General features: G+C 49.4%; 1 protein-coding gene across 1 annotated transcript in view; it reads right to left on the bottom strand.

Annotated features, from left to right (window-relative positions):
• Positions 1 to 17,500, bottom strand: part of hcn4 (hyperpolarization activated cyclic nucleotide-gated potassium channel 4) — a 76,726-nt gene that overhangs the window by 9,371 nt on the left and 49,855 nt on the right. The window contains 2 exon segments of the mRNA XM_030376524.1: positions 10,646 to 10,886; positions 11,524 to 11,670. Of these exon segments, the coding sequence (XP_030232384.1) occupies positions 10,646 to 10,886; positions 11,524 to 11,670 (388 nt within the window).

Raw genomic sequence — 17,500 nt, 5'->3', positions numbered from 1 at the left:
AACTCACCAACACCCGGGCCTATGTTTCAAAGAAGCTCAGTGCTACCTCAAAATCCCCACCGAGTGGACCGCCTGAGCTTTGGGTCATATGAGTGGCTGATGTTGTGTCGACTTGTAACCGGTAGGTTGCTAGTTCGAAACCCGGCGAGTTGAGGTGTCCCCGAGCAAGACACCTAACTCTATCTGCTCCCGATGAGCTCCCGATGAGCTGGCTGTCGCCTTGCTCTGTAGCCTCCGTCGTCTGTGTGTTTAAACTGTTGTAAGACACTTTGAATTAAAGGGTCTGCTAAACGCCCTAAATGTGAATGTAAGTGAGACGCCAACATTGATGCAGCATAACTCATTCAAACGCACATTTTCACAGACACATTCATGACTGCAGTGTTCACCGTGTTGTTATGCCTTGTGTCTACAGGTCCTGAAGATTTTGGTGAAGGAGCGCTGTTCTCTTCATGACGTTTTAAAAACTCAGCTCCTCAGAGGCCCTCAACTCAACATGTGCCAAGTCTGCTCAGGAAGAACCGGCTCTAATTAACAGGCTGCACGGCGAACCACTAGAGTGCAGCAGGCGCGTGTGTGTGTGTGTGTGTGTGTGTGTGTGTGTGTGTGTGTGTGTGTGTGTGTGTGTGTGTGTGTGTGTGTGTGTGTGATACTTAGTGCTTTCACAGTGCTTGTTATTTTACTTTAACTGTATGAGTGTCTGTCTTTATCTAGGGACATGCTGTACATGATTGAACACATGTGCACACACGCATATGTGTGTGTGCGTGTGTGTGTGTGTGTGTGTGTGTGTGTGTGTGTGTGTGTGTGTGTGTGTGTGTGTGTGTGTGTGTGTGTGTGTGTGTGCGCATGTGTGTGTGTGTGTGTGTGTGTGTGTGTGTGTGTGTGTGCATGTGTGTGTGTGTTACTTAGTGCTTCCACAGTGCTTGTTATTTTACTTTAACTGTGTCTGTCTTTATCTAGGGACGTGCTGTACATGATTGAACGCATGTGCACACACGCATATGTGTGTGTTTGTGTGTATGTGTGTCTATATGTGAATGTGCATGTGTGGGCTTGTGTGTGTGTCTGTGTGTGTGTTTCAGAGTGCATTAGTTCTTTCCCAGTGCATACATGTAATGATGATTGTATATATATATATAGGCATGCAGTACATGCATGGGAATGGGTGTATATCCGTCACGTGGTGTTTATCGTGTGCATGTGTGTGGGTGTGTGTGTGTGTGTGTGTGTTTGCGTTTGTTTGTGTGTGTGTGTGTGTGTGTGTGTGTGTGTGTGTGTGTGTGTGTGTGTGTGTGTGTGTGTGTGTGTGTGTGTGTTTTTTTCATGCGCATGTGTGTTTGTATCGTGTGTGCGTGTGTGTGTGCTTGCTGGCATGTCTGCCACTTACGTCCTGGACCTTAATTGGAAAGCGTGTGCAGTGATTGGATGTAATGTAGATCCATGTATGGGCGCATAACCGTGTGCTATAAATAGCGCGTTAATTGGAGTGGACGGAGTGTGACACCAACATTCACATGAGATGTGTGTGTGTGTGTGTTTGTGTGTTTGTGTGTGTCTAGTGTGTGTCTAGAGTACGCATGCATGAGATAGAAAAAGGCAAGAGTGGCAAGCGCGAGTTAATCCAAGGATATATTTATAGATCAGAGATGTATTTTTAACAGTGATCTTTTTTGTAGGTGTTTATGTATCCATGAGTGAATCTGTGTGTGTTTGTTCCAGTGTGTAGTGTGGAGTGTGTTTGTAGTGTATGTAGTGTTGTGTATGTGCGTATGTAGTGTGGGCATGTGTCTGTAGTGTTTGTAGAGTGTGTAGTGTGTATAGCGTGTGGATAGTGTGTGGTGTGTATGTCTGTGTGTGCAGTATGTGCAGTGTGTGTAGTGTATGTAGTGCGTGTGTAGTGTATGTAGTGTTTGTGGTGTATGTGTGTGTAGTGTATCAAGTGTGTCTGTGTGTGTGTTTGCGTGTGTGTGTGTGTGTGCACACAACATGTGCACACACTACACGCTTGTAGCGTGTGTACTGCGTGAGCTACCAGTGCTGTGTCTCTTCTGGAGATAGCCGCCCAGTGACTGGGAGCTAAACCCTCTGCCTCGTGGCTCTGGGGCTGAAGCCAGCGCTTGCAGGAGGTGTCAGCCCTCCTCCGCCTCCCCTCCCCCCCCGCGCGCGTTCTCCACCCAGGGCTGGACCAGGAGGTGTCAGCCTGCCTCAGTCTCCCCTCCCCCCCCGCGCGCGTTCTCCACCCAGGGCTGGACCAGGAGGTGTCAGCCTGCCTCAGTCTCCCCTCCCCGCCCCGCCCCGCGGTCTCCACCCTCACCCACAACACCAGACACTCAGCCAGAGCCGCGTGATCTCGGGGTGTTGAGAACGAAAAAGTCAGCCACAACATGTCCGGCGCCCTGAACGGCATGAAGTTTAGCGGAACCAAGGCAGAACCCGAGCAAAACTCTGTCGGAAACCGGCAGCACCATGGCAGAACCCTGGTAGAACCCTGGTAGAACCCTGCTAGAACCCTGGCAGAATCTTGGCAGGACACTGGAAGAACCCTAGCAGAAACCCTGGTAGAACCCTAGTAGAACCCTGGCAGAATCCTAGCAGAACCCTAGTAGAACCCAAGTAGAACCCTGGCAGATCCCTGGTAGAACCTATACAGAACCCTAGCAGAACCCTAGTAGAACACTGGCAGCACCATCATTTTAGCGGGGCTCCACTGAGGAGCTTCTGACAGCCAGAGTCGTCACTGCTCTTCTCGGTTCCCCACTCCGCCCAGCGTTCTCCTTACTAATTCCTTAACCGCGCTGCACTTCACCGCCACCGCTCCCAGTTAGTGTAAAGAAAACGCTTTCTCTCTCATGACCAAAAAGCAGCGTTCTCGTGTGCTTAAAATAGTGATGAGTGTTACATGGCGCTGATCTGCTCTGTTGGCTCGTCACATAAATACTAATCCCCAAACCACATCGGGGGCCGAAGGAGAGTTAATTATTAACGCTAACCTCATTTTCAACGCTGCACCGCTGCTGCCAGAGTACAGTTAGTGAAATACCCTGGGAACCATTACTCTCTAAATACTGGAGCAGTGGTTAATCCGCGAGCAGGACTAATGTCTCCAGCAGAGCTGAGAGGAGAAGGCTGAGCCTTGAGAAGAGAAGATATCTTATTGGAACACTTTACAATGAAGGTACGTTAATTAACCCTAACATTAGTTATTGCAGTCATAACCATTAACAAACAATTAACAGTCAATGACAGTTAACTTATGGTCTTGTTACTATAAATTACATTTAGTTTATGCAGTATTAAGTATTATATAGCATTAGAATAGGGCTAAGGGTTACGATAAGGGTTTACCCCTTACCCTATCAAATTATGAATACATTAATGCTAAATTAACTTGAAGAACATTGCACTAGTTAAAATGAACACCATTACTTAACATAAACACTATAAGTATATAATGAATTAACAGTTAATTGTTAGTTAATGCATATTAATACGTAAAGTGAATTCATGAGTAATCGATGTACTCTTAATAATAATAATAATTGATAAGTGTTACCAATTCAGACCATGGGGTTATGCTGTCTTACTATCTGCTTGTAATGCTGACGTATTGGCTGATGGGGGAAATTTAATTGCGGTCAAATGACTGCATTTGAGCTCCTAGTCAGTGGATATTAAAAGAAAAACGACGTACGTACCACCAATGTGACCTTCTCCATACCCCTGTTAATATTCTATATTCCTGCCCGCAGTTCAGTACAATTTAAATCCAATTTATTTAGAATTGCTCCAATCCCCTTTGCTTACGGAGATCTCATGTCACTCATCGCAGGGCATGAAATAAGTGAGCAGGCTTAGCCGGCCGGGGCCCGCTCTCTCCGACAGGCTGGGCTGTTTTTACTCCTGGAAGTGACAGCTCAGCTTTGCTCTTCCGCTGTCGTTCCTCCTGAGATCCTGTTTGGAGGCTTTAATAGCAGCCGCTGGTGCTCAGGGTCGCCCCTTTGCAGCTTATTTTACACCAGCAGGATTCTGCCGTTGTTGTAATGGGTGTAGTTGGCCTCCCTCCCACCGACGGTGTAGTCAAACCTTCAAATATCACGTTGCTCATGTCTCGAGAGCGTTAGCAAAATATATGGTAATAGTTTCAGAACAGCCTGTCCCTTAAAATATTGTGTGTTACAGTAGCGATACACACTCGGAATGCATATTTTTTCCCTTCATTTTATAATTTGTTTCGGTCTGCAAACGACCATGTGACCATCAAAGCCGGACGGACGAGGTCGGCCGTAGGTCGATGGGGATGCCTGCTTTGATCTCAGTGAGGGCGGCGATGGCTTCCCTGTCTCCGTGGCACCCCACTGAGCGGGCTTCTGGCTCCTCATGTGGACCCCCCCCCCCCCCCCCCAGGAGCCCTATGACAGCTCTGAGCGTTGGTGTGTGCGAGACATCATGGCCCGTCCTGGTGTGATTTACACACTAGCGTACGTCCAGATATGAGAGGGAGGAGGAAATGGAGCGAGGGCATTTTTCCACGTAATTATCTTTTCACGCTCGTGTGCCTCCTCGCGTACGCTCTCCCGATCCGGGCTCGTAGCTTTAATGCATGTCAGAGAACCGCGGCTGTCCTCGCTCCTGGGCTGCTGTGTGTGTGTGTGTGTGTGTGTGTGTGTGTGTGTGTGTGTGTGTGTGTGTGTGTGTGTGTGTGTGTGTGTGTGTGTGTGTGTGTGTGTGTGTGTGCGTGCGCGCACTTGTGTCTGTGTGTGTGTGTGTGTGTGTGTGTGTGTGTGTGTGCGTTCATATATGTGTGTGTGTACACATATGTGTTCTGTTCTGTGTGTTTGATGGTCTGCGTAAAACAGAGCCAGAGAGCGAAGGAGCAAAATGGTACGGGCCGTTTTTCAACGTGTGCGAACATTCTCACGTAACCAGCAGTCACGTAACACACGTCCCTCCGGGTGCGTCTGTTGTGTGTTGAACCTGTCCTCTGCGCTGGTGTCGATGGAGGAGGGCAGTGTAGGAGGGTGGGGGTGTGGTGGACGGGTAATTAGTTTGATGCTATCTTTAAGATAACAAATGAAATTACTTTAGTTTAGTTAAGTTACTTTAATTTATTAACTTATTCTTTATTTACCACATTTAACACATTTGCATGGGAGTGCCGCCCATGACAACGGTTGTCAAGGGCAAGATAATAGAAAAAAAACGCCCAATGAGTGTCCAATGTCATCCCCCCCCCCACCCCCCTGCCCAGCCCCCAGAAAACAACAACACATGAATTCATGCAGACGCGATTCCCCATAAATCATCATTTGATTGGTCCATCAGGAGAGCCGATAGAAACGTCTGGGCGCTGGGGCTGTCACCAGATAATCCTGAGTGGGTCTGCCGCTGCTGGGAGCCACCGAATGAGCAGAACCGTGGCGCTAACTGGGTTAAGGACCAAGAGGATTACCTGGGCCTGGCCGCTGCCAGCGCCCCTTAGTGACTCACTCTGTCATGGTGGCTATTTGGCAGCTCCACAACGCCGCCAGTCTGAGCTCCATGTGAGGGAGAGAGGGCGAGAGAGGCAGGGATACAGAGAGAGAGCGAGATGGAGGGAGGAAGCGAGAGAGAGGGGGGGGGGGAGAGAGAGAGAGGGAGAGAGAAAGAGAGCGGGGAAGAGGGAGGGAGAGAGAGAGAGAGAGAGAGAGAGAGAGAGAGAGAGAGAAAAATAGAGAGAGAGTCTGATGATGAAAATGAAACGAGAGTGCAGGGGGAAAACCCTATTGGATCTCGATCCAGCCTTTTCAGAGATTAAAGATTAAAAGTGACTCGGTTCCAGAAACAAGTTCTAGTGACGACTGAAGTAATGATGGGGAGCCAGATTTCAAAGCAGCCGTTTAATCCCTGACACTCCTTCTCCTCTCTCCATCTCTCTCTCTCTTTCTTCCCCTATACCTGTGGTTTAATAGGTCACTGGTTCAGCCGCCCGCCTGTGGAGGATGCCGCGACTCAGAGACAAAGAGACAGCTCCCCAGAGCCCCCTGGGAGTCTGAGGGACCCCCAGACCACCCAGCCCTGCTTCAGCCTCAAGCTGCTCATCAGGTAGTGGGGAGGGAGAGAGGGAAGGAGGTAGGGATGGAGAGAGGGAGGGAGGGAGGGAGCGAGAGAGGGAGGGATGGAGGTAGGGAAGGAGAAAGGGAGTGAGTTAGAGCGGGTTGACTTGTAACCGGAAGGTTGCTAGTTCAATCCCCAGCTCCTCCTAGCTGTGTGTTGATGTGTCCATGAGCAAGGCACCTCACCCTAACTGCTCCCGACGAGCTGGCTTTTGCCGTGTATGGTTGACACCACCGTCTATGTTAATGTGTGTATGAACGGTTGTCAGTCGCTTTGGACAAAAGAGTCCACCCGGGCGTTAAGAGAGCTACGGTGTTCCTCTCCAACGCTAGGCTGTCAGAACCAGAATCATCTTTATTGGCCGAGCCTGTGGAGCATAATCTAATTGCTAATCTAATAGCTTATCTGGAGGCAAATCTAGACAGCCGGAAGCTCCAAAGAGAAAACCAGGCAGCCGTACTACATTTCCCAGAGGCCTTGTGGTGCTTTTGGATAACTGGGAGCCGAGCCAGTGTTTGTGGGCTTAAGTGATAGGCATCATTTAGATAGAGAAATGCCAAGGTGCATTGTGGGTGGTTTGATGTGTTCATGTTACCTGGGACAACCAAGGCACTGCCTAGGTATCTATGTCCATCCTTTTAACTGAAATACGAATATTGGTACAATCTTTGTTGTTAATACCTTGTATTACACATCATAGGCCATTGTGTCCAGGAGCTTTCTCTGTGTCCATGCTGGAGTCTACACTGTAAGCTCTCAGCTTCCTATAGCAAACACTCTGCAGCAGCCTGCCACTGTGTACATTCACGTGAATAAATCAGGCTGTCTCTGAATAAATGAGCTGGCCTACGGTTCATGAGTTGGTAGTGATGCAAATGAGCATTTGTGTGTGTGTGTGTGTGTGCGTGCGTGCGTGCGTGCGTGCGTGCGTGCGTGCGTGCGTGCGTGCGTGCGTGCGCGCGTGCGCGTGTGTGTGCGCGTGCGTGTGTGTGTGTGTGTGTCAAGTAACGGGAAAGTGAGTTGTCCAAGGCAATGTTCTCTTGACACAATCATTTATACACTCTTATATACACTTGCTAAAACCAACCTTCCAAAACACACTTCTATAAACACGCACACACATGCGCACACACACACACACACACACACACACACACACACACACACATGTAAACACACACACATACACACGCACACACTCACACACACACAGACTTCTAATCTCGCTGCACGCGATAGTTCATTGAGCAGCTCATCCCAGCGGACTACCTGTTTACCGACACTGAGTCAGAACTCCCCAATAGTCCCCAACCACTAACCATCCCCTCCATCTCTAACTCCTCCACAAGCCTTACGTCCACTACAACCTCACACTCAACAGCAACTATTGTTTTGTCTTTATTTAGCTTTAAAATGTACTCCAGCCATGTCCCTCCACCACCTCAACCCCCATCCCCACCGCCACCATCACCTCTGCTTCCAGCACACCTCCACCTCCAACAACATCATCCCCACCTCTATCACCTCACAACAATAAAGTCAACCACTATCGTCTCCACCACCACTATCACTCTCACCTCCACTTCAACCAACACCACCGCCTCCATCACCACCACCTTCACATCAGCTCTACCATCACCAACACCACCATAACTCTACAACCATCACCTCCATCACCACCACCACAACCAAAACCCCCTCCAAAACATCACCACCATCACCATCACCTCTACCACCACCATCACCATCTCCTCCACAATCAGATGCGGTACATCCACCACCACGACTCCCCCTGTACTGATGCAGCCACCAATTAATTTCATGAATGGCTAACTCGTGTTTGCTAACAAACTCCCAGTGGTTCTCAGCTTAAGTTTGCCTCTCCCTCTCCCTTTCCCTCTCCCTATCTCCCTCTCTCTCTTTCTCATACTCTCTCCCTCTCTCTCGCTGCACATTGGAAAGCATGCCGCTGCCAGGAATAGTTGCAGGATAATGGAGTGAAATACGCAAACCCTGGGGGTTCTCTATCACATTGGTGCGGGGAAAATAATAATAATTGCAGATCCAAGGCTTAAGATTAAAGCGCGCCGCGGTTGAGTCGCGGCATCGCTTGCCGCCTTTGGAGCCGCAGTTCGGGTTCCCCTATAGCTGTCTTTTTGCAAAGAAAAAATAACTGTTTCAATTTCGGCAGCTCTTCTCTAAGATAGTTGACATTAATCTCCATCGCAAACAAGCTGTTGAAAATGTATATTGTGCTTGCAGAAGACGCTCGCAGAGAGAAACCGAGTTGTTGCTGTGGAAGGGACAAAAACGCGCGGCCGCCCGACTAAAACGACTGTCTGTGACGCCTATGGAGTCGGCTTCTCATTAAACACCCGATCGTGACTTATTAGAATAACTGCAGCGTTAAGGCGGTTATGGAGAGACAGGGAGGGGCTGGTGTCTTGGAGGAAGCTGTGGAGGAATGCTTTTTTTGAAATGTTGATTAGTTTTGGCACAGGCAGAGATATGGCCACCATCTTTCTATTATTTCTGAGGGGACCCCTAGGGAGAGGGCAGGCAGAGCGGCCGGAGCGGGGAAGACGTAATTAAACTTCCACAGGAGGGTCATAAGCTGTTAAATGCTCTGCCGCTGTTTCTCATTACTTAAACAGTGTAGACTAAATGATATGCTGTCACTGGGCAAACTAATTGGTATTTGGTGAGGGCAGTATGGCACACATCATCCCCTACATGTGTCACATACACTGGGGCGGAGGGGGGGTGGAGGGCAGGACTTAAGAGGGTGTGTGTCTGTGTGTGTGTTTGTGTGTGTGTATGTGGGGTTGTATGCGGTGCACATGCGCTTGTGTGTGTGCAAATGTGTCTTTTTATGTGTCTGTGTCTGTGTGAGTGTGCGTGTGTACGTGTGTATATGTGTATGCTTGTGTGTGTGTATGTGTCTAAGTGTGTTTGTATGTGTGTGAGAGTGTGTGTGTTTGTGTATGCGTGTGCAGGTGTGTCTGTCTGTGTGTGTATGTGTGTATGTCTGTGTGTGAGAGTGCATTTCTTTGTGTGCGTTCATGTGTGTGTGCGTGCATGTGAGAGTGCATGTGTGTGTGTGTGTTGGTGCTGCTCTGACCCTCATCAGCAACACTTCAGCAATCAGTCTATAGCATGCCGGGGTTACGGTGAAAGGCTTTAAATAATACAGCCTAAAACCCTCTATAATTGACGTTATAAAACGTCTACTAGTAATCTACAAGGCACCAAAGCTATCTTCTGAAATGTGTAATATTGTACTTTAACATGATATGCAAGTCAGCCAGCAATCTGCTCCAGGGTGCTATTTTACTACATTCACTTACACACTCTCAACATCAGAAGGCACCACTCTGTGAATGTCACATGTGTTCATTGAATGAATGAATCGAATGTATTGCAACAATATGTGTAACAGGCTTTATTATTAATCGTGGATGCTGCAGCAACCTCTCCCTGTGACGTAGGAGCGTCTAGAGAAATCGCGTTTACCCGCGGCAAAGTGAAATACAACAAATAACAGTATAATAGGAAGTGGGGTGCGCACATCACCAAGACATTTGTATAACAACGTCAAAGTGTTTAGGCGGTGGTATTCCGTTAAGTATTGATCTGTTTGTGGGATGGAAAAGTGTTTTTTTATTATCGCGACCCCTACGCACGCTTCCTGATATATACTCAACGCGGCAGACACACTTTCCTTTGATTTGTTCACGGTGGCTCCCTGGAGAGCTGAGCTCCAGCCGTGGGTGTGAGGGAGAGGGTTAACCCCCCCTCCCTCCACTGAGAGAGAGATCTGAGGGGGTGTGGGGGAGAGAGTTCCCCCCCCAACCTCCGCATAAGGCGAGATCTGAGGGGGTGAGTGCCGCTGCCATGTTGCCGGAGTGAGGCTAACAGCCTAGCTAGGATGACTTGACATCTCCATCATATTGCTGTGGATCACAAACCAACCGCAGCCCAGAAAGACCTCAGCTTATGTGGTCCTCTTCTGGGTGGTGTGTCCACCATTTTAAACACCAGAACATAAAACGGTCCGGACCTAAATGTACAAAAATGTATGCGTGTTGTTTTGCGGATCTTTTCAGCCGATGAGTCTCACAAAACACATTAGCGCAAACGTTATGGTGTCGCATTCGGGTGTCAACAGGAAACAACACCCACACACAGACAAACAAGCTCGCGCAAATGCACGCACACTGTTGTGTGTTGCACAGTGTTGTCAAGAAACTGGGTTTTCTAACTTTGATGCAATACCTTGAAAAATATCAATATTCTATCCATTTTTGATGCATACTATACAATATTTTTTTTAGATGGAGAAATAAATATAACAAGGTTATAACATAGAGCGAGGAATCGCCGCTGGTACCGAGTGTATCGATACTGCGGATAAACAGTACTGAAATCGTTGTTAATATTCAGTGTAGATCAAAATCTATATTTTCTTGAAAACGCTATCGCACACAGAAAGACACACGCATTCCTCCACAACATGTGTGTGCTCCCCGGCCCTGCGGGGGTCACTCACCCCCGAAGTAGGAGCCGTCGGAGAGCTTGGTCTCCTTGTTGCCCTTGGTCAGCACGCCGACCACGCCGTGCTGGATGAAGTACATCTTCTTGCCGATGGTGCCCTCCCGGATGATGTAGTCGCCCGGCTGGAACACCTCGAACCGCAGCTTGGTCAGCATGGAGGTCACGAAGTTGGGGTCGGCGTTGGCAAACAGAGGCATGGACGCCACCAGCTTACGGCAGTTGAAGTTGATGATCTCCTGCGTGGGCGGACGCGAGGGGACACGCACAGTAGTGAACAAATGCACAGGCACACAAAGACGAGCAAACAAACACACACACACACACACACACACACACACACACACACACACACACACACACACACACACACACACACAGATGATGTGATTAGATAATACAAAATATATCATAAATAATAAAGATAATAAAAGTTCCACTATGCAATCTACTGTATCTGAGAGAGCTTATCTCCTGAGCCAAGGTGGAGACACACACACACACATACACTTATACACACACACACACACACACACACACACACACACACACACACACACACTATATACAAAAAACACAAACACACAAACAGACACATCCACACACACAGGCTCTCACACACACACACAGTCAAACTCAAATACACAGACACACATACAAAACACACACACACACACACTCACACACACACAAACACACACACACACACACACACACACACACATACTCACACAAAGACACACACACACCAAAATTCACACAAACACACACAAGCACACACACTCGCACAAAGACACACACACACACACACACACACACACACACACACACACACACACACACACAGACCCACACACCCGGGCGTGGGCCCTGTACCTCTCTCAGTGGCTCGTTGAGCTCCCCCAGGATGCTGTCCTCGTCGAACATCTTGCCCTGGTAGCGGTGCTCGTAGTAGTCGTGGATCCGCTGGCGCATGTCCGCCGGCAGCTTGTGGAAGGACATGTACTGCTCCACCTGCTTGTACTGCAGGGGGACGCACCCAGGGACGCACGCACACACACACACACACACACACACACACACACACACACACACACACACACACACACACACAGGGACGCACGCACACACACACACACACACACACACACACACACACACACACAGGGACGCACGCACACACACACACACACACACACACACACACACAGGGACGCACGCACACACACACACACACACACACACACACACACACACACACAGGGACGCACGCACACACTCACACACAGGGATACACGCACACACACAGGGACACACACACAGCGACGCACGCACACACACACACACAGGGATACACGCACACATACAGGGACACACACACACACACACAGCGACGCACGCACACACACACACACACACAGGGACACACACACACACAGGGAACAACACACACACAGGGACGCACTCACACAGACACACACACAGGCATGCAAGCACACACAGGGATACACGCACACACACACAGGGACGCACCCACACAGGCATGCACAAACACACACACACAAAGGCAAACACGCACGCAAAGGTACACACATGCACCCACACAGGGACACACACGCACACACACAGGGATGCACCGCACACACACACACATACACACAGGCACAGACACAGGGATGCAAGCACGCACAAGTACACACACATGGACGCAAGCACACACACACAGGAACGCAAGCACGCACACAGAAACACACACACAGGCACAAACACAGGCACACAGGGAGCCACGCACACACAGGGAAGCACACACACACACAGAGACGCACACACAGACAAGGATTCACACACACACACACACACAGGGACGCACACACACAGACAGGGACGCACACACACACACACACGCACACACACAACGGCACACAAGCACGCACACACATGCACACCACACGCACACACACAAACACACACACAGACACACACACCGATAGGGTTAATTGAAGGACACAGCCTGACACAACAGATATGGCTCAAGAGAGAAGGCGCAGGGAGAGCGCGACAGGAACAGAGTGCAGATAGACAAAGAGTGCTTCAGTTCATTTGCAGCGCTGCTCGTCGACTCTGTGTCGGCAGCACACCCTCGTTCCGGTTGGGCGGGGCTCTCTCCACCCAGTTAGGTGGGGTCACCATCACATGTTGGGCTGAAAACCCCTTCGAGGTTGTACTTGTGATTCGAGATTGTAATTGACTTGTTTTTACGTGACAGGAGTATCAAGCATTGAGTTTGGTTTCGTTTGGTTCTGGAACAAATTGTGTTATTCTCGTATACTTTCTATTCTCAGATTCTAGAATTTAAAATGCCTAGTGTTCAAAGGTCTTGCACATGATGCGGCACATGTGTACATTGGGAACCCATGTGAAGCCATACAGAAAAAAACTCGAGAGTGATTATCGGCAGAGATTCATTGAAGCAATTAGCCGCTGTTGAGAAGTGGTAAAACGGAACAATTGATTGGGAGTTGGGGCCAGATGCTGGCTGAGCCACACTATGCACAATATGGTGGATCATTGATTCAAAACAGTTCGCTTTTTTTTGGAAGGGCAGCTCCACTGCTTCCCAAAAGCGCAATTTAGTCCAGTCAGTCGTAGCCACAACAGGAAAGAGTTATAGATTTATTCCTCTTTCTTTGCTAAACAGTGTGACCTACTGAGCCGGCAGACATAGGTCAAGTCCTACTTTCACTTTTAAATGGCTTCCTGAAACAGAGTAACGTGAGTCACCTCATACTACCGAAAACAACGAGGGTACACAGTCGTCTCGTAGTTGATTCAAATTCTTAAAACGCGTTTTGTATGCGTTGAGTTTCTTTGGAGATGATTTCATCAGAAGAAGTCTCTGGTGAAGTCAGTGAGCGTACTTGCCAGGGGGATTGCGTATCAACCATCTCTTACAAAGCGGCATGGGGATACCTCAAACGATGACACGCAACACGAAGGCTAGTATCCCCATGTCTACACATCTCTTGCATTGTCTTCTTGTATACACAAAAACAGAACTTATTAGTGATTTCAAGAAGAAAAAATTGTAAATGTGGACACAGAGGAGCTCAATAAAAAAATATAACCTTGGCATAAGTATTCAATAAGCTACCAATAATCAGACATCTTTGTATGGTGTTATTTTGTGTGACGGGCCGCATGTAAATCCTGCTTATAAGAAATGGAGAGATGAAGTTTCTATTCCAAACAACTATAAAAACAAGCTACTTAATACGTTCACTATATAATGATCAAGTAAAATCAGTAAAAATTCGGATATGAGGATAGCTTCTCAAAGCCGAAAAAGCCGAAACACCAGGATGGGAGGTATTGATACTCTGGTCTCTGCAGACACACAGTGAGAGTCAGAATAGAGGTATTATAAGTATTGATACATCAGTATCTGCAGGCACACAGAGAGTCCACTGAGTTAAAGAAAGATGAACCATGGTTATTCCCAGTAAAAAAAACGTGAGAAAAGTAATATATGTTTTAGGTTTCCGTATGCTTAGCGCCTGATCTACAAACATGAATACAGATATCCTGAGAGAGAGAGTTAGTATGGATGTGAACACAACACAATGGAAGTGTGAGCCTTTAAACCAAAGGATGAGGGACAGATCAAAGCACACAGGGAGTGGGAATAAGGAACATTATGACCCACTCACCATCTGAATATTCAGCACACTCTTCCCTTGCTGAACAAAAAAATATATTACGCTACTAACCATTCACGGCACAGATCTGGAGACGGTCTTTAATCACTACTTGTCCACCGCGCATACGTGCCTGCTCATACAAGATGCTGGGCCTTAGATGTCTGTCTGGGATCAGATTTGGCCGCCGTAGAGTCGACAATAATCTTCGCTAGAGGTCATCAAATAGACAATCTTTTTTTGAAATATAGTGCAGTAAATAGGGACGGGCATGGCGTGCACGTCTCTCTTTAGGGCGATGCGGAGGAGCTGTCAGAGTTATTGGAAAATCAGGAGACTTACGCAGAAGCAGATTTGAGGGGAAAGATGGACAGATAGAAGCAACAACAGCGACGAACAAAGAGGACCTGAAGCACTAATGGACCATCTGGATAGGCTCGCTACCAAAGCCTCTTTCTGGTTCACCAGCACAAACAAACATCCAGGCCCTGTGATCCAACATGTCCCTAAATCACTTCTACTGTTTCTAAAGTCCGCAGAAAACTTTGCCCGCGTCCTGAAGGGGGAACCTGTTGAAATTGCCTGATTTGTGCGCAGTGATTGAATCTTTTGGGCCATGCGACCCAACCCGATATTTACATATGGTATATTTTATGTTTTTGTTGATTATAGTTCAGGGATCGTAAAGACCCTCATTAACACACACTGTGGCCCCAAACAGTTTAGCCTACCTCCCATTTCCCATCACCCCCTTCCTTCTTCTCCTTATCCATATCACTCGACCTCCAACCCCCCCAACCCTTTCACCCGCCTCTGGCAAGGTGGAGGTCGATATGTGGGGGGGAGGGTGGTGTTCCTGCTCCCTCTCCAGCGAGATACTGCTAATGAAACAAGGAACTGCCACCTCCCCCACCCAAACACACACACACTCCCTCCCTCCCTCCCTCCCCACTACCTCCCTCCCTTCATCCCCCACTCCGTCCCTCTCTCCTCCCTCCCTCCCCCACCCCACTCCCTCTCTCCCTCTCTCCCACCCTCCCTCCCTCCCTCCCTTCATCCCCTCACTCCCTCCCTCCCCCTCCCCCACCACACTCTCGCCCTCCCTCTCTCCCCACTCTCTCCCTCCCTCCATCCCCCCCTCCCCACACCCTCCCTCCCTCCCCCTCCCCTCCCTCCCTCCCTCCCTCCCCCTCCCCCACCACACTCTCGCCCTCCCTCTCTCCCTCCCTCCCTCTCTCCCCCCCAGGGGAGCAGGCTCCTGTGATGAGGTGCCCGGAGCAGTGCCTGAAGAGGGTGAACGGAGGGCTTTCTACATCACAGGGCCAGACCTCTCAGCAGCACAGACCCCTCTAATGCGTGTGGCGAGCACCGCATCAAATGCCCGACGCGGCCCCGTGTTAGGCTAGTTCTGAGGCAGGGCAGGCGTACAGGAGGGCGGACGACATGGCTCCTGTTTCAGTATCGACGTCCCTCACCAAACACAAGCAGGTAACCTTCATCTACCCTTAATCCGTCCCCTATCAGGGCTCTCTCGGTGGCGGCCACCTCCTTAACCGCGGATGATCCGTTCAATACTATGTGCATACAGTCTCTCTCTCATCCTCCTCCTCCTCCTCCTCTTCCCGCTCTTCCTCTCCTCTCCTCTCCCCCCCCCCCCCCGGCCCCCTTCTCTCTCCGCCCCGGTTCCACATCCAGACAGGTTTTGGCCCATCTGTGTTTGAACAAAGCCTTCTAAGCCCGACACTATTTGCCCTGCGCGCTGCTCCTCAGAATGCGGGAGCGGTCGGGAGGGTTCCAGCCTGCGCATGCTGATGATGAAGCCCCTCTTCACCGCGAGGCTCACCTCCCAGCACGCATCCTCCAGCCGGGCTGTGTGTGTGTGTGTGTACGTGTGTATGCGTGTGTGTGTGTGTGTTTGTTGTCTTTATAATACGACTCCATCGATACACATGACACGTACCGAACACACACACACACACACACACACACACGTGCAATACACACACATGCCTTGTACACACACCCACACGTACACAGACACATATTGAAACACACACACATAAACATACACGCATACGAACACACACAAACACACAAGCCGATATGTATCCATCAGCGTTTCAGCGTGCGTGTTGAATCCACCGAAAGACATCGTAGCTAAATCAAAAAGAACATCTTGGTGTGATGGCCTGACGAGGGCGCCGATAGAGAAGGGGGGCGGCTGGTCACCTTCACGACAGCTCTACTTCCTCACAAAGTAGAGCTGTCCTCCCCGGGCCCGCTCCTATTGGCTGGAGCGTGACGAGCTGGCGGCGTGATGGATGTGTGCATCTGTACCTGCGGTGCTGCGGTGCGAGCTGACAGCCCCTAACCCACATTCCCCGTCCCTGCTAATGTCCACGCATTAGCCGGGGTCCTGGTGAGGCACTCAGAGGGGGGGGGGGGGTGCATGAGTGGGTCCCCCCTCCCACCTCCCCCCTTCCCCAGCCTGATTTTACATCCGCTCGTAAAAGGCTTTTTACCGGCGGATGCGTCCATGCTATCCTCTGCTTTATACTGGATCACTCTTCGATGCCCCGGGTATGAATCACAGAGAGCAGAGCCTGTCTCGTCGCCGTGACGCCGCTGTCGGTCATCCTTCAAAAACATCCCATGTTTGTTTCCTAATTCCTCTTCCTGGTATGTCCCTCCTAATTGCTATTTCTGGCTAATTATGTATTACTGATGTAGCCTATTAGAGACAGATTAGATGTGAAATCATTATAGATCATGGGAAAATACGACGATTGATGTGGAGATCGGAGAGAAAGAGAGGGAGGGAGAGGGAGAGAGAGGAAGAGAGAGAGAAAGGGAGGAAGAGAGAGGAAGAGAGAGAGAAAGGGAGAGAGAGAGAGAGAGAGAGAGAGAGAGAGAGAGAGAGAGAGAGAGGGAGAGAGAGAGAGAGAGAGAGAGAGAGAGAGAGAGAGAGAGAGAGAGAGAGAGAGAGAGAGGGGGAGAGGGGGAGAGAAAGGGAGAGAGAGAGAGGGGGAGAGAAAGGGAGAGAGAGGGAAAGAGAGAGAGAATGATGAACAGAGAGAGAGAGAGAGAGAGAGAGAGAGAGAGAGAGGGGGAGGGGAGGGAGAGAAAGAGACAAAGGGTCAGGATCATTGAGTTGCATT

The sequence above is a fragment of the Gadus morhua genome, chromosome 14, assembly GCF_902167405.1.
Source record: "Gadus morhua chromosome 14, gadMor3.0, whole genome shotgun sequence".
NCBI classification, from domain to species: Eukaryota; Metazoa; Chordata; class Actinopteri; order Gadiformes; family Gadidae; genus Gadus; species Gadus morhua.
Note: the sequence above shows the minus strand (reverse complement) of the source record. Positions and strands in the feature narration are given on the sequence as shown.